General features: G+C 44.1%; 1 protein-coding gene across 1 annotated transcript in view; it reads left to right on the forward strand.

Annotated features, from left to right (window-relative positions):
* The first annotated feature begins 846 nt into the window (after window positions 1-846).
* The window catches only part of PRKCE (protein kinase C epsilon), a 707603-nt gene continuing 684741 nt past the window's right edge, over window positions 847-23708 (forward strand). The window contains exon 1 of the mRNA XM_063918382.1: window positions 847-1910. Coding sequence (XP_063774452.1) covers window positions 1563-1910 — 348 coding nt within the window. The 5' untranslated portion in view covers window positions 847-1562. The remainder of the gene's footprint in view (window positions 1911-23708) is intronic.

Raw genomic sequence — 23708 nt, forward strand, 5'->3', positions numbered from 1 at the left:
TAATCAAACTTGTGCATTTTTTTCATAGAGTTGCATAATTTGAGGTTCGTTTTGCAAATAGTTTTCAGCTAAAAGTATTTACAGTTTTAACAGTAATAAGTATAATGCTTTGTTATTAATATAATTTAGTGTTCTGTGCTTTTCTGTTCTGATTGATGAGTCTGGGCCAAATGTTTGCGCAAGTGCCAGAGCTGCAGTGTGCACGTGCTGCACATGAATCGCCTCCATTCTTGAGGTGCACTGAAGCCAATGACTGTGTCGTCGGACGTAGAGTCACTGGCTTTGGCACATTCTGAGCAAGTATAGAATTACGCAGATGTCCCATCCCATTGGTGATTCAATACTGCGTCAAACATGCGTGATGATCTAATTTAAATCAAGGAGAAATGTTATAATAATATACATTATATATACATATATATTTAGATATATACTTTGTAGAGCTGTGAAAATAATATGCATAAACAAGTTAATAATGTATATATTAATTAGTTTATTATTAGCAGTATATAATTGCTGTAGTATAGCAGCTCTGTCAGACAGTAATAAAAATTGTACAACTATGAAAATAATATGAATAAACAAGTGAATAATGTAAAAACAGTGTTACTGAGATTGCTGTGGCATGCTTTTCTCCTAGCCCTGCACCAGGTAAGGTGATTGCAGCAGTGCTGGAAAGTGTCATGCCAGGACAATGTATGTATCTCTATAGCCAGTGACAGTCTGATACCTGACACTCTCTCCTGCAGTGACCTGGCTGCTGTGCCAGTGCTACCCCTCCTCCAATGCATGGCACTGCCAGGTGCTGGTATTATAGCAGTGATATGCAACTGATACACTTGTGGGGCCACACTGCGTGGCCGTGTAACCTGTAAGAACATATCAGCAGGCCTTTCCAGCAACTTCTGCAAGCCATAACAAATGTCACAACAAGCAGGAAGGAGCTGGGGGATACAAGTAAAGGTTTGGGGGGCTGCCTGTTGCCTGTCATTGCGCTGAAGTGTACTCTGCATCTGTGTATATGTCACACACACAGCAGGCACCACAGGCACACACATATATACCCACACACACAACACACACTAACACTCTGACGTCTTCTGTGCATTTCCTGCATTACAAGGAGAGGGGAGGAGAGGTGGGGGTGTTGCTAATCATCATCATCATCAGCAGCAGCAGCAGCAGCACCAGCCTCCTTCTTCCAGCACCGGGGAATCTGGCTCCTGCAGCCGGCCCAGCCCAGGCTCCTGTCTGTTGCATGGAAGCAGCGGCAGCGGCGGCGCCCCCGGGGATGTCCTCCTTCTCCTCCTCCTGATGATGCAGCAGCAGCAGCAGCGGGTGTGAGCGGCCCCCGGGCGTTGTGCGCGGACGCAGAGGAGGACTCGGGGCACATCTGCAGCACGGATGCTCTGCGGCGGAGGCTGAGAGGACAGCAGCAGGCAGCCCGCAAGCGGCCGGCTCCGGGGCTATTACATGCGGATCCCCTCCCCCAGTGTCCCCAGCCGTCACACAGCCCCGGAGAGAGCGCTGATCGGCGCTGAGGAGACGGCGCATCGCCAGCCATGGTCGTGTTCAATGGGCTGCTGAAGATCCGGATCTGCGAGGCGGTGAACCTGAAGCCCACGGCGTGGTCCCTGCGGCATGCGGTGGGTCCCCGGCCCCAGACCTTCCTGCTGGACCCCTACATCGCCGTCAATGTGGATGACTCCCGGATAGGGCAGACCGCCACCAAGGCGAAGACCAACAGCCCAGCCTGGCACGACGACTTCTCCACGGACGTCTGCAATGGCAGGAAGATCGAGCTGGCCGTCTTCCACGATGCCCCCATCGGCTACGATGATTTTGTGGCCAACTGCACCATCCAGTTCGAGGAGCTGCTGCAGAACGGGAGCCGGCACTTCGAGGACTGGGTAAGGGGCTGCCTGCTGCTGCTGCTGGGGTGTGTGTATTATATATATACTACAGTGTGTGTGTGTGTGTGTGTGTGTGTGTGTGTGTATATATATATATATATATATATATATAGCGCACACATGTGCAGCAGCCTATTGTTTTCCTGCCGGAGTGTGGAGGAAATCCTCTGGTGTGGAATGACACGGCCACACATCCCAGCGCTTCCTCCTGCACACTCCGCATCCCCCCGGAGCAAAACAGGGACTGCTCATTATAGCTGGGGTCACTTGTCAAGGTCTTGTTATTGGTCAGATCACTATACCATTTCTATCTATCTATCTATCTATCTATCTATCTATCTATCTATCTATCTATCTATCTATCTATCTATCTATCTATCAGTATGCTGATAGGAATGGCCCTGATTACTTATTCATCCTTATGGTTGTCGCCTACCCCACACCTGCATGCACCTTTGCTGAGAAGATAGATTCTCTGCATTGGTAACTTATTGATATCCCCCTCATACATCATTTTATTTCACAACTGAAATATATAACTAGCAAATAATGGGGCAGATGTATTAACCTGGAAGAAGTGATAAATCAGTGATAAGCGCAAGGTGATAAGTCACCAGCCAATCATTACAGATTTGAAAAATGACAGGAGCTGATTGGCTGGTGCATTATCACCTTCCACTTTTCACTTCTTTATCCCTTCTCCAGGCTTAATACATCTGCCCCAATATTCAGTATCTTGGTGCACCCAAATGAACGTTAAGGAGTCAGTTCAATTAGATGTGACTAATAAGGGGGGTATTTATCAAAGATTGCAGCGAGATTAGTGGCGAGGAAGAACCAACCAGTTAGCATTTTACAGGCTGTATTTGAAAAATGACAGGAGCTGAGAGGTCGATACTTTATCTCTCTCCACGGTTTGATACACCTCCCCCTAAGTGCGGTTATATGCACACTTATGGTACTGCCAGACTCACAGGTTTTGTTGACATGTGTACAAATATCCCCAAGTCTGGGGCGAGATTGGGCCCCTTTCATATATTTGAATTGACCCCTGTAAGTGGGAATAGCTGTAACTAATTTTGTTTTCTCCCTTATTTGGGGCCTTATTAAAAATATATACATTTTGAGTATTGCATTGGACGTGAGCCCCATCCATGTATGATTGATCTGCTTAGTGACTGGCGGGTGCTGGATAGGTTCAGAACAGTTGCTATGGGATGTGCTGAATTATTTTGGTTATTGGTAGACGAGGTAACACGCTAACATCTGTTGGTGTTGAAAGTGTAAATGGTGTGAGAATTTGTCAGTAAGAAAGAAAATGCAAGAAGACTGTAAAAATATCACCTATCAGAAATAACAGTATACAAAAAAAATGCCAAACCAAATATTTTCGGAATCCCTGTGATGTCTTGCAGATCCTCAGGTTGCTGTAGACACTGTTACTGCTTTCACTATTGTATGTGAACCTATCAAAATCCTTTTATCAAGTGGTGACATGTTCCCCGTTCATCTGTCTGCTCCAAGCTTTGGTTCACAGCTTTTTAGGTCATGTTTAAACCACAGGCGACCTCTGCCCTGTGTTATTAGTGCACTCAGTGGTTAGAGAGGTGTCAGGTACCGGTCTGGCATGGTTATGTGTTTTCTCTTAATAGCTTGTACAAATCACATTATGCCACTAATGGACTACATACATTATATGGCTGAATTTTCATTGCCCCCCTATACCAACAACCGTATTATGTTTTCTGAATAAACAAAAAATAAATAAATGCTGGAATAATTACATTTTAGGTTGCTTTTGTTACTGTTAGAAATACTTGTACATTTTCTAAAGCCATATAACTGGTGGAAGTTTCTTTAAAATCTAGCATAAAACATGTATTACTGGACTGCACATCTGGGTGTCACCTCTGTGGTTACTATCCATACTGTATGTATTCATGTTTCTCTTAAGGATATTATTCAAAGGCATTTATAGTGTTTTTATTTACCTGTTCTGTCTTGTACTGTATCAGTATTATGCGTCTTGAATGTACGGAGGCCCAGGAATACATATGTCTGTCACAGGTGGCTAGTGGATAAGACTATAACAAAGACCTGGGACAGAGAAAAAAACGTCCTTGATGTTCAGTTAGGGTTAGTTACTGACTTAAGTTATAGTTGTACTGTATGTGCAAGTGCTTCATAATTTCATGTATTTTTTAATTGTAATATCTGCTGAGGATGTTTTTATTTGTTTGTTGCGTTCTTGTTTTTTTTATTATTTATACTGGAGCTGTGTTTTTGTAGCACCTTTTTTGTTGTTTTACTGTATGTATTTGTTTTGTCTTTTATTTCCATCTCAGTCCACTGAGATGAGAAGACAGAGCGTTTTCATGTGGACAAACTGGCACTTAGTTTACTTTATGTACTATGACCTGCAGTGAGTTCTCTTGTATATAGGAATACATTCTTGATTATCAACAGCAGGCAGTCCAGAAAATTGCCATTCCATTCTGTTGACCTCCAGTGTGTAACAAGCTTTCGTTCACTGTGTGTTGGTTCATCCTAGGTGGGCCTTTAAGGAATTCATTTGTTCATTAAAAATCTGTATTTGAAGTTCTATAAAATTAAATTGAGGTTTCCGTTCTAATTAGCTTAATCTCTTAACTAAAAATCAATTATTGAAACCGTATTTTCCCTCTAAAAATACCTGCCTTTAAGATCATCGGAGCAGAATTGATGAGCATTGTGACATGATTACTTAAACCCCCGCATACTAGATGCCTATGGTTTGATAGAGTTATTTAAAATGATACATAATGTATTTTGTAACATTTTTTAAGTAGTAACTTTTCCGACAGCAACTGGTGTAGAAGACTATATAGATAGATACCCGGGTGTGGTTCGTTTTATCAACAGTATCTATGTCGACAATGTTTAGGTCGACCACTATAGGTCGACAGTCACTAGGTTGACATGGATGGAAGGTCGACAGGGTTTCTAGGTCGACGTGTGCTAGGTCGACAGGTCTAAAGGTCGACATGAGGAAATTTATTTTTTTTTGTGTTGTTTTCTTCGTAGAGTGACCGGGATCCCAAATTAGTGCACCGCGTCCCCTCGCATGGCTCGCGTCCCCTCGCATGCTTCGGGCATGGTGCCTTCGCTCCGCTACCGCTTCGCTCGGCACACTTTACCGTTCCAATCGTAGTCCACGTGGATCGTTAAGTATGAAAAAAAAAAGTGAAAAACTCATGTCGACCTTTAGACCTGTCGACCTAGCACATGTCGACCTAGAAACCCTGTCGCCCTTCCATCCATGTCGACCTAGTGACTGTCGACCTATAGTGGTCGACCTAAACATTGTCGACCTAGACACTGTCGATCTTCAGACCGGATCCCAGATACCCACCCGCAGGCGCAGAGGCCAGGAGTGATAAAGGGAGAAGCCTTAAAGTTTGCCTCCTCCTATCTGGATAATGGGAGTCTCTTTATTTCTGATCTCATGTGTTTCTTTAAACTAGCAGATATTAGACTCACCGCCGGGGATCTGGTGCATGGAGACAGCATTGTGGCATCATTCCAACATTACAATAACACATCTGGCCACATAGTGTATGCACAGTGCGCCATGTAGCAACATTTCAGTCCTGGCTCTGTTCAGTCAGATGTAATATTTACTGTTGCTGACACTCTATTAGGCGACAGAGGGAGAGTTAGGTTGGAAGGTCCAGGGAGATAACTGCTTTGTGGAAACTGTCATGGATACGTTGACTAGGCTCCATGTGTAGCAGTAAGTTTATACTGGAGGTAAACCGAAGCGTAAGCTGGTTTATGTAACAGGAGTCTGGGATGCTGGTTCAGTCTCTGAACATGCCACTCACAAGACAGTATCAACACGTGGTCTGGTTGTTGGATGGTTCCTGATCATGCAACTTTACGTTGTGCCAAAAACGTGGTCGACTTTCACTCACTGTCAGGTTCAAACGTGATCAGGTCTGTATGGGCGGTTTTGCTGCCCTTAGTAAAAAACGTTCTGTATTCCTATGCCACTATTCAGCACCTGCAGTCCTGCAGCATTCTCAATAATATTGTGTTTTGGACATTTCCCGGGTAAAATCAGCGACTCCTTTTAGTTTGGAATCGACCCCTTATTATGAATAAGCTACAGGTGAATCGACCTCCAAGGGCGTAGCTACCATAGGTGCAGGCAGTGCAGCTGCTATGGGGCCCAGAGCTGAGAGGGGCCCATTTCCCTGTCGAGTTACTGTATCTACATTTGGGTGATACATGGGGGCCCTTACAAACTTTGCCTACAATGCAACTAGCTAAGCCTCTGGATCTGCTCATTGTTATGTGGTATAAATAAACTGGAGGGCATTATGTTACATAATATAAACTGGGGCACAGTAAAGGGGCACAATATGAGGTGACATACTATGAACTGGGGGTACTGTATGTCATAATGTGAATTGGGGATACTGCGTTGCATTATGTGTACTGGCAGCCCTACAATGTGATATAACGTGAACTAGAGCACTAATGTGGTTCATAAAATAAACTAGGGAACTACTATGGGGCATAACATTAACAACTGCTGCGAACAGGTGTCTACCATTGGGACAGGGGCCCCTTTGAAATGTTGATATGGGGCCCACAAAGTTCTGGCTACACCTCTATCGACCTCTTGGTATGGAAAAGCTATATGTGACATGCACACATATGGGACATTTTCAGTAATAAGTGTTTCATATACTCATTTTAATGGTATGGGTGTGGACTTGCTATATTTTTCAATAGATTTTTAATTATTTTCTGTATTTGTATATTTCCAATCTATTAGATAAATCAAATCCTTTGTGGAAGCTTTAAAAAAAATGTCTGTAGTTTACAAGTTGTTAAAAATAAATGTTATTTGTTACATATGTTGTATGCGTCTAGTTTTATATGTGTGCTGTCATCATAATGTGATCGTTGTGTAGCTAATCTATAAAGTAGCGTAGGGCAGGCTGAACTACAGAACTGAAACCACTGCAGACACAATAGAAGTCTTGGTACAGCAATTTATGTTAAGTTGTGGTTTGGTCAGTGAAATCTAGGCTTGTGAATCACAATACAGAACGTGGTTATAGCTTCCTGTGACCAAACCACTGTCCGTGGTATTCTTGACTGCTCTGTATGATCTGAAAAGGTTCCTTTTTATTCCGTTTTGCAGAGATGCAAAAAAATCAAGATCATTTTGGTTCCCAATTCATTATCTGGCATATATTATATACAGAATTTAAACTTTTGTGTGTATCATTATCCGCTGATTAATCAGAGTGGTTAGAGAATAGCATTAGATATTAAATATTTGAGCCGTGCTTGGAGAGAAATGAGTGTGTTCCGTGGTAGACTCTGCACCCCCACATACTCCTTGCACCCAAACAGCTGCCTCTTCTGCCTTCCAATATCAATCGCTGTAAAAAGAAAAAACAAAACATTATTTCTTCTGTGTGACATTTCTATTTCATCTTCAAAGTGAATTGTCTTCCGAAATGCATGGTAGTGTGAAAAGGAAGCTATAAAATATGCAATAAAGTTCCCTAAATGGATCTAAATTATTAAGTCATGGAATGTTAAAATGTGTTTTAAGATTACGCCTTTAGAAGGATTTGATTTTTCCATGCTCAGCGGAGATGCAGTTCAATCTGCTCTAGTTTTTATCTGAATTTGATTTTTGGTCAGGACAGAGTGAGATAAGAAAAGATGTAATTTGTAGGGTCAGATGTAATGAAATCCGAGTTGGCTAGAGGTGCGGGTTCCCGGCCGAACTTAGACATTTTTTTTAAAGCGGCAATCATTTGCAAGGCAAAACCAGCCTTGTAAATGATTGTCGCTTTAAAAAAAATGTCCGACTTCAGTTGGGAACCCGCACCTTTGGCCAACTCGGACTTCATTACATCCGATCCATAGTCTCTATATTTGTAGACCCTTAAAACTGTGATACCTCGTAGTTTGCGGCGAGCGCCCTATATCTCACATTCTTACTCACTGTTACCCAACCATTGTCTGACTCAGTGGATATCGCTAATGCTTTCTTAGATTACTATAAAGAGCTGTACACAGCTCCCCCAGATGACCCCACAGGAGGCATGGACTTCCTCAGCTCGGCCGGTTCTCCTACGCTGACAGAGGAGGAGCGAGAGTCCCTCACAAAACCTATTACTGAACTAGAATTAGTTTAGTTAATAAAGCGCCTTACCAATGGCAAGTCTCCAGGCCCAGATGGACTAAGCACTGAATGCTATAAGCTATTGCTGCCGCATGTAACGCCTCATTTGTTGGCTTTATTTAACGCTATATTATCTGGTAATGACGCCCCTCCTACCTTTAATCAAGCCGATATAGTAGTCTTGCCAAAGCCAGGTAAAGATCCTACCTTAGTTCAATCTTACTGCTTAATTTCTGTAATGAATCAAGATTTTAAACTTTTATCTGCTCTTATGGCATACAGATTACAACCTATTTTGTCCAGGCTACTTCATCCGTCCCAAACTGGCTTTGTGAAAGGGAGAACATCGGTACATAATATAAGACAATTGATAGCTGCTTTGACCAAATCGGCCCAATTGCCACATGGTACATCTCTACTGGTAAGCTGCGATGCTGACAAGGCATTCGACCCAGTGTCTTGGTCCCATCTGCTGAGAGTACTCCACTGGCAACAATTTGGTACGGGCTTTTTCAGGTTTTTCCGCACCTTGTACGCCTTTCCCTCTGCATTCCTTACTGTAAACGGGATGAATACCGATGCATTCACTGTACACAGGGGCACCAGACAAGGATGCCCCCTGTCTCCACTCCTTTTCATACTTGCCTTGGACCCACTTATTCGGCATTGCTATCTAATTTCCGCCTGGCAAGGGATCGAAATAGGACCTTATAACCTCAAGGTCTCAGCATATGCTCTCGACTTGCTGTTGTATTTCTCGAACCCACATATAGCTTTCCCTGGTCTGTTACAATTGCTGGCGACCTTCGAATCTATCTCGGGATTCTTAATCAATTAAGCAAAAACAGAAGCATTGGCTCTATACCCAAAAGCGACCCAGGACTGGAATATCCAGTTTCCCTTCCGCTGGGCACACCAAAAAAATTATATACATAGGGCTTCAAATCCCTGTTAATCCGTCTCAACTATATATGTACAATTTCCCACAAATTATTGCTCGTACTTTAGCTGATTTTCACGCTTGGAAGCACTTACCTCTATCTTACTTAAGACGCTGCCAACTGATTAAAATGATCACCTTCCCAAGATTATTATACCCTATGCAGATGCTGCCTTTATTGTTGTCGGAAGCGGATTTGTCAGTTTTGGCCAAAGGCTTCAGTGAGTTTATCTGGGCTAATAAAAAACCTAGGATCTCTCTGTTTAAACTGAGTCAGTTACAGAAATTGGGGGGTTGTCAATCTACCCTGTCTCAGGAGCTACATGTTGGCTGCGAAGGTATCAAATGGGCATATCACCTGACTCTAAATGTTTTAAATGCGGTATGGTAGACGCTGATATTAATCATTGTTTATGGAGCTGCCAAGAGGTTTTTAAATTCTGGAGCTTAATTCAATCATTTATTAAAGAGAAACTAGACATAAGTATTGATGTATCTCCTGAGTGGTTGTTTTTGGGATATTCATTCATCACACTGTACCCCCAGGGTGTGGTATTGAAAGTCGACAGTTACTAGGTCGACAATGTCTAGGTCGACCACTATTGCTCGACAGTAACTAGGTTGACAGGGTGTCTAGGTCGACAGGGTCTTTAGGTCGACATGTTCTAGGTCGACAGGTCAAAAGGTCGACATGAGTTTTTCATGTTATTTTGGTGTTGTTTTCTTCGTAGAGTGACCGGGAACCCCAATTAGTGCACCGCGTCCCCTCGCATGGCTCGCTTCGCTCGCCATGCTTCGGGCATGGTGCCTTCGCTCCGCTACCGCTTCGCTCGGCACAGATTACCGTTCCAATCGTAGTCCACGTGGATCGTTAAGTATGAAAAGGTTAAAAAAAAGAAAAAAATTGTGAAAAACTCATGTCAACCTTTTGACCTGTCGACCTAGAACATGTCGACCTAAAGACCCTGTCGACCTAGTTACTGTCGACCAATAGTGGTCGACCTAGACATTGTCGACCTAGTTACTGTCGACTTTCAGTCCGGATCCCGTACCCCCAGACTACTGCCAGGACAACGTGCCTTATTAGCTAAAATAGCTGCTGCTGGTAAGAAGACCATTCTCTCACAATGGATATCCACTGATACACTTTCTTTGGCTTTGTTGCTGCTACATTTATCATACCTATTCCATATGGAGTGGTTGGAGATGGCGATAAACAAAGAAAAGAGAATAGAGAGATTTTTTGAGATTTGGCTCCCATATGTTCAAATGTTACCTGATCCTGTAAAGGATTCTCTTAGACAGGCCGTAACACTTACCTCCTGGTATAATCTAGAAGTGCTTACTTTAGGTCACCCGCCCTTTTAAATCCTAGAAATGTACTTCCCTGTACACACTTACAGCATCTCCCCTGAACTTCTAATTAAGATATCATGTGACTTCCATTGGTAGATCAATCTCTGTATTTGTGACCCTTTATTCCTCTCATATTGTTTGTATTGTTCTCACATTGTTGACATATGTATAACATCTTACTATCAGTTATTTATGTATATCTGTACTGTGCAGTTGTTGAATGAACTGTTTAAAAAAAAAAAAACTGTGATACCTCACAATAAAGAAATATTTGATTTATAAGGGGAGCTGAATTAAATTGTAAAAAATCAGAACATACGTTATTGCTAGAAATATCTTTTTTTACAGATATTTTATTTAGTTTTCATTACCAGTTATTTACATAGCGCACACATATTCCGCAGCGCTTTACAGAGAATATTTTGGCCATTCACATCAGTCCCTGCCCCAGTGGAGCTTACAATTTATATTTCCATATCACATGTACACGCACACACTCACACCAGGGTTAATTTTGTTGGGAGCCAATTAACCTACCAGTGTATTTTTGGATTGTGGGAGGAAACCGGAGTACCCGGAGGAAACCCACGCAAGCACAGGGAGAATATACAAACTCCACACAGTTGGGCCATGGTGGGAATCAAACCCATGACCTCAGTGCTGTGAGGCAGTAATGCTAACCATTAAATTATTTCTTATTTGTATTTTCGCACCATTCCTGATGATGTATCCATTGAATACACAAACTGAAGCAGTTTTGCAGACTGGATTAGTATTCATCCTTGTCACTTTGGCGAATTTAAAATTAGATGAATTGTAATGAAGATAGGATAAACTCCTAGATTAGTTGCTTGGGCTGTGATACATACACTTGAAAATATCCATCCTGTTTGTTTTATGTAAGCCGTTGTTACCCGTGCTGAGTTTTGTGGCATTCAAAGGGGGCAGTTATGCTGTTTGCGATGGCTGCGAGTTGCTGGCAATCGCATATTGTTTCCGGCAACTCACGGTTATAAACGTTACAGGTTTTCCATTACATACGTGCACTTTGGCGAGAATAGAATCACTCCCGTAGGGGGAATTCAATTGTTTTCAGTGCTGCGATAAATAATGGGCCACCAATGGAGCAATTAAATTGTTTTGTGTGCACATTAATGTTTTCACTTGTTGCGCCCAAAAGCACTGGGTTTAGGTGCACATTGCTTTTAAACCCATTTAAAGTCCTGGTTATGGTGCCCAAACCACCTCAGGAGTCTGCGAGCAGAAATGTGTGCACCCGCGCCTGAACGAAGCAACAATTGAATTGCTCTGTTCAGACGCCTATTCATTAGCACCTGTGGAAAAACAATTGAATCTCTCCCATAATTAGAATTAGAATCAGCTCTATTGGCCAGGTATACTTGCGTATACTAAGAATTTGTCTTCTGTTTGCTATACAGCAGCCAAGTAGGTAACAGATAAGCAGGTGGGGGGGGGGGGGGGGGCAAGTAAAGTCCTACAGATAGGCATACCGCAGGGACACAAGTTAGTTACATGTATGTCTAGTCAGTCAATGTTCAGGAGTTCAGCAGGCGGACAGCTTGGGGAAAGAAACTTTTGAGGCTTCTGGTGGACCTGGCGGGGACGGCCCTGTAACGCCTGCCTGAAGGAAGCAAGTTAAACATGCTGTGGCCGCGGTGTAGCTGGTCTTTTAGTATCTTCGTTGCCGGCTTTTTAGCTCTGGACAGGTACAGGTCCTGGACTGAGGGAAGGTCGGCCCCGATGATCTTCTCTGCGGTTCTGACCACCTTTTGGAGCCTGCATCTGTCCCTCGCGCTGGCGGAGCTGTACCATACCAGTATCGAGGAGCACAGTACCGACTCCACAATCGCGGAGTAGAAGAGGAGCAGAAGCTTCTCTGGGATGTTGAACTTCCTTAGTTTCCAGTTTTGACTCTGGAATCATTTGTTGTTATAATGTTGTTTATAGGCCTCTTTGTATAAGACAACTTCTATTGTTTAAAGCTAGGTACACACTTGTACAATCATACTTTTGATGTGATTTTACTTACGTTAGGAAGTCCCGATCAAAGTGCTGATCAGTGCATACACACCTTTACCCTCTGCTTATCAGAGGCTGCTACCTCCAAGGTTGGTTCTTCGCCACTATGGGCTGAAGAAAGAGTCATAGTGGGAGGAGAGGGTCTGGGGGGGTTCCCCAATAATTAAAATGTAATAATTATATCACTTTTCTACTAGTAATCTTATATTTTATGCATGTCTTATCTTATAATAGTTCTGAGCATTCCCAAATAAAAAATTCTTCTATCAGACATTAAAATCATAACAATTTAATAAAAAAGTATAATAAAGATACAGTAAGACCAATATCAAAGGTATAGTAATAAATAATGCAGTAGTTTTACAACTTTGCATGAGGGGCTTATTTTGTAGCCTCTTCTGTTTTTTCGCTGATGATACCCAACGCGTTTCAACGACAGATCGACGTACTCAGGGGTGTCTTTTTATGAAAGCATATAAAATAGAATAGAAAAGAAAATGGGCATCTCAGAAAACAGGAGTATACATAGCATGTTACATTTTTCGCAGGGAGTAGTTCCCATCACACTTACATGGTTGCACATTATGTCGTAGTTTACATCACACAGGCATAATCAATTTGAAATACATCCATAGTTCAAAATTGTATCCATAGTTTAAACCTGTGTCCACATGTGACTTTATACTTTATTACAAAGTAGCCTTAGCTGAAATATATTTATCACTGTGACATTTTGCATTGTTACAATGTCAAACAAGAACTACTTAAGGTTACTTATAGGACTTAGAGGTTCTCTATACAGCGCTCTCTCTCTCTCTCTCTCTCTCTCTCTCTCTCTCTCATATATAATAGGTTTCTAGTTTGTCTGTACTTGCCGACTATTTTTATGCACAGTAAAACTATTTTTTCCCCCTTCATTTAGTTATATCCAGTTTTGTTCTACTACTGTTGTTCTAATTGTAAAGTGCAACCGAATATGCTGCGCTATATAAGAAACTGTTAATAAATAAATTATCCGCCTGCTCTTCTTCCCCCTACTCTGACATTAAACAGTTAATGCAAATTTTAAATAACTGTGCTGCTTGAATGACAAAGTTTAAGAGGCTTTTTCAGATTTTTTTTATTGTGATAAAGGTATTGAACATGGGTCAGATATTTTATCTATGCACACTAGACTTAAGGGTCATTGCATGTTGTCTTTTTCAGTCACAGAAGTCGATCCTATAGTTTAAAATGTGTGTGTATACTTACCTATCTGTGTACAATATGTCCTGTTATTTTTTTTTAAATCAGTCTATTGCCGTTAATTGACATGGTTCTTACTTGATACACTCTGGGGTATATTCAATTGAAGTCGGATCCATTCTGACATTCATTTGTTGGAATGGATCCGACCTGGGCTATAAAATGCAATCTCAATTCGACTTTAAAAAAAGTCGAATTGAGATGCGGGAGCTGAGACGGGGGTGAGCCGCAGGCAGACAGGGGAGAACAGCGCTACAGCAGCGTAGCCGGAGGATGTCAAAGCCGCCGCTCACGGCAGCGTCCACCTGGCTCCAGCAAGCGAGGTCTCGCTTGCTGGAGCTGGGTGGACGCTGCTGTGAGCGGAGGCTGTGACATCTTCCGGCGCTGCTCTCCCCCGTCTGCCCGCGGCTCTTCCCCCGTCTCTGCTCCCGCATCTCACTTCGACTTTTTTTTAAAGTCGAATTGAGATGGTCGAAAAGGGGGCCAAAACCCGTTTTCTACACAAGCACGTGGATCGGCAGCTATTCCACCGATCCACGTGCTTTTCGACAAGTCGAATTCCTCGACTTATCGAATAATTTGGAGTTAGATTGAATAGGTCGGAAACCCTTACGACCTAAAAAAGTCGAAAACTGCTGTCTTTTCGACTGAAGGCAGCTTTTGACTTCAATTGAATATACCCCTCTATGTATACAATATATTGCACAGACGTGAAACAGGAAAAACACAATAGACAAAGTGAACCGCACAACTGTCAACTGACTGCTGGTTGGGTTGGGTGGCCGATCACTTATACACGGAGAGGTGATAATCTAGAATGATTGCGGTGTGAACACAAAAGCCAGGTACATACTGGAGCAATATTGGCCTGATTATATAGTTTCCGGCTGACTCGGAACGACATATTGGGCATATTGCTCAGTGTGCATGCCCAATATGCGGGTGTCCACGGTCGCTAGCGATGTTGACCAGTTGGTTCTGCTGCACCTAGCGACCTAGTTCGAAGTATGTTGATCCGTCCTTCATACACTGTTCTAATGTCTAACCGGGATCTGATATGTTAGCCTGTTGTGCCGACATATTGGCTGGGGCACATGGCTCGGTGTGTACCCAGCTCTACATTATTTGGTATCCGGATGATAGATTGACAGTGTATTGGTCATCAGCCAATAGATCGACACTGTATGGTCGACATGCATCAGGTACAAAAGGTTGACAGGATCAAAATGTTGACATGACAATGACTTATAGATGGTCGACACATGATTTTTGGGTTTTTCACGTGTTTACTCAACAGTTGGTTGATTTACAGCTTTTGGGAATAGTAACCTGTGGCGAGCGCGGCAGAGTGAACCACCTTGCTCGAAGCGTGGCGAGTTTGTCCTAATGGTGGTCACATAACATGAAATATACAAGATTTGTTCCAAAAAACATGTCACCATTTGTGTGTCGACCATTGTCGTGTCAACGTTTCGACCTTGTTAACCGTTTGTACCTGTCAACTTAATGCATGTCGACTATTTGGTGTTTATCTAATGATTGTTGACCATTTAGTGTCGACCTAATGATTGTCTACCATAACACTGTCTATTCATTGATCCACACGCTATTATACGCGCGCCTCTTTCTACAATTTTTGGGTAGATTTCCCTATGCACGCTTATGGCTAACTTCCCTATTATTCATTATCTAGAACTAGAGCCAATTTGAAAAGACTACAGCACTTTTGAAAACATTTTTTTAATTCAGCAACCCCCAAAATACCCTAAATTTGTTGATATATCCCTATCAACTAAAAGGTATTCTTGCATCTGAGACATTACAAGGCAAAGGTTACCTTTTTTATTATATTGTACTATTTGGAGACAATTATGAAAACTAGAAGAATTTGGTATTCTCCATAGCAACCAATGAAATGTTTGCTTTTATTTTCTAATCTGCACTGCAAAAGTGACAGCTACTATGTGACTGGATGTTAAGGGCAAGACCAATATTTTTCTGCTCAGTAGGTTCTTTAAATACTATTCCAGGTAGTCAGGCAGGAGCTGATGTACCAGGTCTGCGTTTTCACTCATCAGCTAATGATCAATCCCATTGCAGTTTACATTCAAAACTCCCCAATCTTTAATGCCACGAGAAGCATTTATATTCCATGGGGGCATCTGTCATGGGGCCCATATAGTTCTCCAAGGGAGGAGAGAGTGGGAGCAGTAAAAGTCAATGGGCGGTATTCAAATGATATATCACGCCCAATCTCCTTTCTAAAGTGATCCCCGTTATCGCGCATATCGCGCCCATAGTAATCAGGTTTAGCTGCGTAAAGGATTGGGCACCCTCGCTACCCCGGGGGTAGTGAGCTGAAATGATTATACCATGCCCATCAGCAGAAACAGAACGGGTGTGGAAGGGGGTGAAAAGAATTGAATACCGCCCATTGTCTGTCTACAGCAGTGGTTCCCAAAATGTGCCTAGGCCATACTTGGCTACCTGACCCTCTCCATGAGGGAGAAAATGCTCTGTTCCTGGACTTTCCATGTAATGTATGATTGCCATCACCTGTGGTGAAACACCTTTCTTATCAATTAACTAGCTCACCACAGGTGATGGCAATCATACATTACCAGGAAAGTCCAGGAACAGAGCATTTTCTCCCTCATGGAGAGGGTCAGGTAGGCAAGTATAGCCTAGGCACCCTGGGGTGCTGCGAGGCTCTTGCAGGGTGGCTCGGGTTGGTGGTCCAGGACTATAGTGGTAGGCAAAACCAGTGCTAGTGGCTGCCAATCATAAATTATGTGGACAAAAAGAAGCACAATTCTGTACAGCACCACATAACAGAACCTAAGGATGACAGGTAGGCACAGTTTACTTAATTTAATGTTTTTTTTTTTTTTTTATGTATCAATAAGAAACTTTTGGCCTAGGGGTGCCGTGAAAAAAATGCTGATACGCTATGGCACTGTGATTCAAGAAAGTTTGGGAATAACTGTTCTAGAGTTCCCATTCAGAGACATTTGCACGGTAATAATCAGAGAAAGCTATGCAGTAATTTAGACACTAAGCAACAGTATTCCATTGATCTATGGAGGAGTAATATAGGTGGGTACATTGTCTTAAAGTAACATAGGGGGGGATTCAATTAGCCCTGTTAGTTTACTGGGGGTGAAAAAGAGTGGTGGCCTCAGGCTTTAACGTCCACGGCTATTCATTTAGAGACCCTTTTTCTCACCCGATAAATTAACTGTCAACGGGCATTATCACGTAGAATCCTGGATAAGTTCCCGAACCTATGTGTTAACACGGCCGTGGCACATGAAAATGGGCACTTTATTGGGGATTTCTTTTCGAGCCTACTCAGGCTAGAAAAAAATCCCAGTTAAATGCAGCCTGTAAACTGCTTTGGGGCTAATTGAATAGCCCCGGGGGATAAATTAGCCTGCCGTAAATTACAGCGACTAATTGAATTCTTCCCTAATAGTACATTCAGGGTGAAATCCTAATTACAATGCACATTTATTAATTCTAAGCATCATATATTAAAACCATGCCCCTCCATCAGTAGGGCATTTCTTGAATTCACTTTTTCTTTTAGGCAGTATTTCCTTATGTGATATTCAGAGCCAATATGCTGCAGACTGGCAATGTGATGATGTGATCACGCTTCTGCCAATACACACTCCTGCCAGTACATGGGCTGTTCATACATTTGTAAATACTGTAATGTAAAATGGGTGAATTTAAAAGAAACTGTCCAGCTGTAATGTGCCGTAAATGTGACATGCTAGTTATATGTTTGGTCGGATATCTGTTTAGCAGATGCGCTGTGTAGGTTACAAATACCTTTTAATTCGCCAGTGTACTTTTCTATATATTAATAGCAGAAGGACGTCTTTTATGAGTGACCTATTGCTATGATGCTGTTGAGCATCATATACCAAATGAAAGGTCTTGTTTCGTAGATTTGCAGAAAAATATTGGCGTTGTAATTGGTTGCTTCATTTCGGCGTTATGGGGCAAAATGTCCGCCTGCATCACCATTGTGTGCTGGAAATTGTGACAGTTGGTGAACTCATCCTGTGCCCCTGCTGGGTGACCTGGAACATGTGACCTGCTGGAACTGTGACAGTTATTTGCAGCCTCCCACTAAGCAGAGATTTTTCGAAATTTGACTCCTAAGGGGGTGAAAAGGGATATATGGGGTCATTCCGAGTTGATCGCTCGCTAGCAACTTTTTGTAGCCATGCAAACGCATAGTGGCCGCCCACAGGGGAGTGTATTTTAGCTTTGCAAGTGTGCGAACGCTTTTGCAGCTGAGCACTACAAAAACAGTTTGTGCAGTTTCTGAGTAGGTCTGAACTTACTCAGCCACTGCGATCACTTCAGCCTGGTCCTGGAATTGATGTCAGACACCCGCCCTGCAAACGCTTGGACACGCCTGCGTTTTTCCAAACACTTCCTAAAAACGGTCAGTTGACACCCATAACCGCCTTCTTCCTGTCAATCTCCTTTTGATCGGCTGTGCGAATGGATTCTTTGTTAAATCCATCGCCCAGCAACGGTCCGCTTTGTACCCGTACGACGCACCTGCGCATTGCATTGCATACGCATGCGCAGTTTTGCCGAGTTTTGACCTGATCGTAGCGCTGCAAAAAGTTGCTAGCGAGCAATCAGATCGGAATGACCCCCATAATGTTCCGCCCAGCAAACCTTTCCCCGGTTGATACCTGCCACATAAATTAGTGGATTTATTATTTATTTTTATTTTTTTAATAATTTCACAATTTTGAATTTTATTTTGTCTAATGTCATTGAAGTGATTACTTGAGGTAATAAAAATTATTTATTTATGTTGTCTTTTTGTATTGTGTGGTTTTTCTTTTCTTTTCTTTTTTTCCTTTGGGGAGGTGGTTTGGGAGGATTATATTCTTCTGTTCTTCCTTTTTTTTTTTTTATATAAATAAAAAGCTGCCAGGTGGCTCTGTTAAATAAACATGCAAGGTTGCGCCTAATGAATACATCGAAACATACAGTACGATGATGCTGTACCCAAAGTCTTTACTCTTTCTCTGACGTCCTAGTGGATGCTGGGAACTCCGTAAGGACCATGGGGAATAGCGGCTCCGCAGGAGACTGGGCACAAAAGTAAAAGCTTTTAGGTCACCTGGTGTGCACTGGCTCCTCCCCCTATGACCCTCCTCCAAGCCTCAGTTAGATTTTTGTGCCCGGCCGAGAAGGGTGCATGCTAGGTAGCTCTCCAGAGCTGCTTAGAGTACAAGTTCTAAATAGGTTTTTTTATTTTCAGTGAGACCTGCTGGCAACAGGCTCACTGCATCGTGGGACTAAGGGGTGAAGAAGCGAACTCACCTGACTGCAGAGTGGATTGGGCTTCTTGGCTACTGGACATTAGCTCCAGAGGGACGATCACAGGTTCAGCCTGGATGGGTCCCAGAGCCGCGCCGCCGGCCCCCTTACAGAGCCAGAAGAGCGAAGAGGTCCGGAAAAATCGGCGGCAGAAGACGTTCCTGTCTTCAATAAGGTAGCGCACAGCACTGCAGCTGTGCGCCATTGCTCTCAGCACACTTCACACTCCGGTCACTGAGGGTGCAGGGCGCTGGGGGGGAGCGCCCTGAGACGCAATAAAACATGTTTAAACCTTATATGGCTAAAGAAATACATCACATATAGCTCCTGGGCTATATGGATGCATTTCACCCCTGCCAGTTTTCCTAAAAAAAGCGGGAGAAAAGGCCGCCGTGAAGGGGGCGGAGCCTATCTCCTCAGCACACAAGCACCATTTTCCCTCACAGTTCCGCTGGAAGGAAGGCTCCCTGACTCTCCCCTGCAGTCCTGCTACAGAATCAGGGTAAAACAAGAGAGGGGGGGCACTAATTGGCAGAAAATACATATACAGCAGCTATAGAAGGGAGAAACACTTATATAAGGTTATCCCTGCATATATATAGCGCTCTGGTGTGTGCTGGCAAACTCTCCCTCTGTCTCCCCAAAGGGCTCGTGGGGTCCTGTCCTCTATCAGAGCATTCCCTGTGTGTGTGCTGTGTGTCGGTACGATTGTGTCGACATGTATGAGGAGGAAAATGATGTGGAGGCGGAGCAATTGCCTGTAATAGTGATGTCACCCCCTAGGGAGTCGACACCTGACTGGATGGTCGTATGGAAGGAATTACGTGACAGTGTCAGCACTTTGCAAAAAACTGTTGACGACATGAGACAGCCGACAAATCAGTTAGTGCCTGTCCAGGCGTCTCAAACACCGTCAGGGGCTCTAAAGCGCCCGTTACCTCAGATGGTCGACACAGACCCAGACACGGATACTGACTCCAGTGTCGACGGTGACGAGACAAACGTAATGTCCAGTAGGGCCACACGTTACATGATCACGGCAATGAAGGAGGCTTTGAACATTTCTGATACTACAAGTACCACAAAAAAGGGTATTATGTGGGGTGTGAAAAAACTACCCATAGTTTTTCCTGAATCAGATGAATTAAATGAGGTGTGTGACAAAGCGTGGGTTTCCCCCGATAAAAAACTGCTGATTTCTAATAAATTATTGGCATTATACCCTTTCCCGCCAGAGGTTAGGGCGCGTTGGGAAACACCCCCTAGGGTAGATAAGGCGCTCACACGCTTATCAAAACAAGTGGCGTTACCGTCTCCTGATACGGCCGCCCTCAAGGCGGAAAATATCCTAAAAGGTATATACACACATACTGGTGTTATACTACGACCAGCAATCGCCTCAGCCTGGATGTGCAGTGCTGGAGTGGCTTGGTCGGATTCCCTGACTGAAAATATTGATACCCTGGATAGGGACAGTATATTATTGACTATAGAGCATTTAAAGGATGCATTACTACATATGCGAGATGCACAGAGGGATATTTGCACCCTGGCATCAAGAGTAAGTGCGTTGTCCATTTCTGCTAGAAGAAGTTTATGGACACGACAGTGGTCAGGTGATGCGGATTCAAAACGGCATATGGAAGTTTTGCCGTATAAAGGGGAGGAGTTATTTGGGGTCGGTCTATCAGACCTGGTGGCCACGGCGACGGCTGGGAAATCCACCTTTTTACCCCAGGTCACCTCTCAGCAGAAAAAGACACCGTCTTTTCAAACTCAGTCCTTTCGTCCCCATAAGGGCAAGCGGGCAAAAGGCCACTCATTTCTGCCCCGGGGCAGAGGAAGGGGAAAAAGACTGCAGCAAGCAGCCTCTTCCCAGGATCAGAAGCCCTCCCCCGCTTCTGCCAAGTCTTCAGCATGACGCTGGGGCTTTACAGGCGGACTCAGGCACGGTGGGGGCCCGTCTCAAAAATTTCAACGCGCAGTGGGCTCACTTGCAAGTGGACCCCTGGATCCTGCAGGTAGTATCACAGGGGTACAAACTGGAATTCGAGACGTCTCCCCCTCGCCGGTTCCTGAAGTCTGCTCTACCAACGTCTCCCTCCGACAGGGAGGCAGTATTGGAAGCTATTCACAAGCTGTATTCCCAGCAGGTGATAATCAAGGTACCCCTCCTACAACAGGGAAAGGGGTATTATTCCACGCTGTTTGTGGTACCGAAGCCAGACGGCTCGGTGAGACCGATTTTAAATCTAAAATCATTGAACACTTACATAAAAAGGTTCAAATTCAAGATGGAATCACTCAGAGCAGTGATAGCGAACCTGGAAGAAGGGGACTATATGGTGTCTCTGGACATCAAAGATGCTTATCTCCATGTCCCAATCTACCCTTCTCACCAAGGGTACCTCAGGTTTGTGGTACAGAACTGTCATTATCAGTTTCAGACGCTGCCGTTTGGGTTGTCCACGGCACCACGGGTCTTTACCAAGGTAATGGCCGAAATTATGATTCTTCTTCGAAGAAAAGGCGTCTTAATTATCCCTTACTTGGACGATCTCCTGATAAGGGCAAGGTCCAGGGAACAGTTAGAGGTCGGAGTAGCACTATCTCAGGTGGTGCTACGTCAGCACGGGTGGATTCTAAATATTCCAAAATCGCAGCTGATTCCAACAACACGTCTACTGTTCCTAGGGATGATTCTGGACACAGTCCAGAAAAAGGTGTTTCTCCCGGAGGAGAAGGCCAGGGAGTTATCCGAGCTAGTCAGGAACCTCCTGAAACCAGGACAAGTGTCAGTGCATCAATGCACAAGGGTCCTGGGAAAGATGGTGGCTTCTTACGAAGCGATTCCATTCGGAAGATTCCATGCAAGAACGTTTCAGTGGGATCTGCTGGACAAATGGTCCGGATCGCATCTTCAGATGCATCAGCGGATAACCCTATCTCCAAGGACAAGGGTGTCTCTCCTGTGGTGGTTGCAGAGTGCTCATCTTCTAGAGGGCCGCAGATTCGGCATTCAGGACTGGATTCTGGTGACCACGGATGCCAGCCTGAGAGGCTGGGGAGCAGTCACACAGGGAAGAAACTTCCAGGGCTTGTGGTCAAGCATGGAAACGTCTCTTCACATAAATATCCTGGAACTAAGGGCAATTTACAATGCCCTAAGTCAAGCAAGGCCTCTGCTTCAGGGTCAGTCGGTTTTGATCCAATCGGACAACATCACGGCAGTCGCCCACGTAAACAGACAGGGCGGCACAAGAAGCAGGAGGGCAATGGCAGAAGCTGCAAGGATTCTTCGCTGGGCGGAAAATCATGTGACAGCACTGTCAGCGGTGTTCATTCCGGGAGTGGACAACTGGGAAGCAGACTTCCTCAGCAGACACGACCTCCACCCGGGGGAGTGGGGACTTCACCCAGAAGTCTTCCACGTGATTGTAAACCGTTGGGAAAAACCAAAGGTGGACATGATGGCGTCTCGTCTCAACAAGAAACTAGACAGATATTGCGCCAGGTCAAGGGACCCTCAGGCAATAGCGGTGGACGCTCTGGTAACACCGTGGGTGTACCAGTCAGTGTATGTGTTCCCTCCTCTGCCTCTCATACCCAAAGTACTGAGAATCATAAGAAGGAGAGGAGTAAGAACTATACTCGTGGCTCCGGATTGGCCAAGAAGGACTTGGTACCCGGAACTTCAAGAGATGCTCACGGAGGACCCGTGGCCTCTACCTCTCAGAAAGGACCTGCTCCAGCAGGGACCTTGTCTGTTTCAAGACTTACCGCGGCTGCGTTTGACGGCATGGAGGTTGAACGCCGGATCCTGAAGGAAAAAGGCATTCCAGATGAAGTCATCCCTACCCTGGTCAAGGCCAGAAAGGATGTAACCGCAAAACATTATCACCGCATTTGGCGGAAATATGTTGCGTGGTGTGAGGCCAAGAAGGCCCCTACAGAGGAATTTCAACTGGGTCGTTTCCTGCATTTCCTGCAAACAGGACTATCTATGGGCCTAAAATTAGGGTCCATTAAGGTTCAAATTTCGGCCCTGTCAATCTTCTTCCAAAAAGAACTGGCTTCAGTGCCTGAAGTTCAGACGTTTGTCAAAGGGGTACTGCATATACAGCCTCCTTTTGTGCCTCCAGTGGCACCTTGGGATCTCAATGTAGTGTTGAGTCTCCTAAAATCACATTGGTTTGAACCACTCACCACTGTGGAATTGAAATATCTCACATGGAAAGTGGTCATGCTGTTAGCCCTGGCTTCAGCCAGGCGTGTCTCTGAATTGGCGGCTTTATCATATAAAAGCCCTTACCTAATTTTTCATTCAGACAGGGCAGAACTGAGGACTCGCCCTCAATTTCTCCCTAAGGTGGTTTCAGTGTTTCACATGAACCAGCCTATTGTGGTACCTGCGGCGACTAGGGACTTGGAGGACTCCAAGTTGCTGGACGTAGTCAGGGCCCTGAAAATATATGTTTCCAGGACGGCTGGAGTCAGAAAATCTGACTCGCTGTTTATCCTGTATGCACCCAACAAGCTGGGTGCTCCTGCTTCTAAGCAGACGATTGCTCGTTGGATTTGTAGTACAATTCAGCTTGCACATTCTGTGGCAGGCCTGCCACAGCCAAAATCTGTAAAAGCCCATTCCACAAGGAAAGTGGGC

Source organism: Pseudophryne corroboree, chromosome 4 (assembly GCF_028390025.1).
Source record: "Pseudophryne corroboree isolate aPseCor3 chromosome 4, aPseCor3.hap2, whole genome shotgun sequence".
Classification (NCBI taxonomy): domain Eukaryota; kingdom Metazoa; phylum Chordata; class Amphibia; order Anura; family Myobatrachidae; genus Pseudophryne; species Pseudophryne corroboree.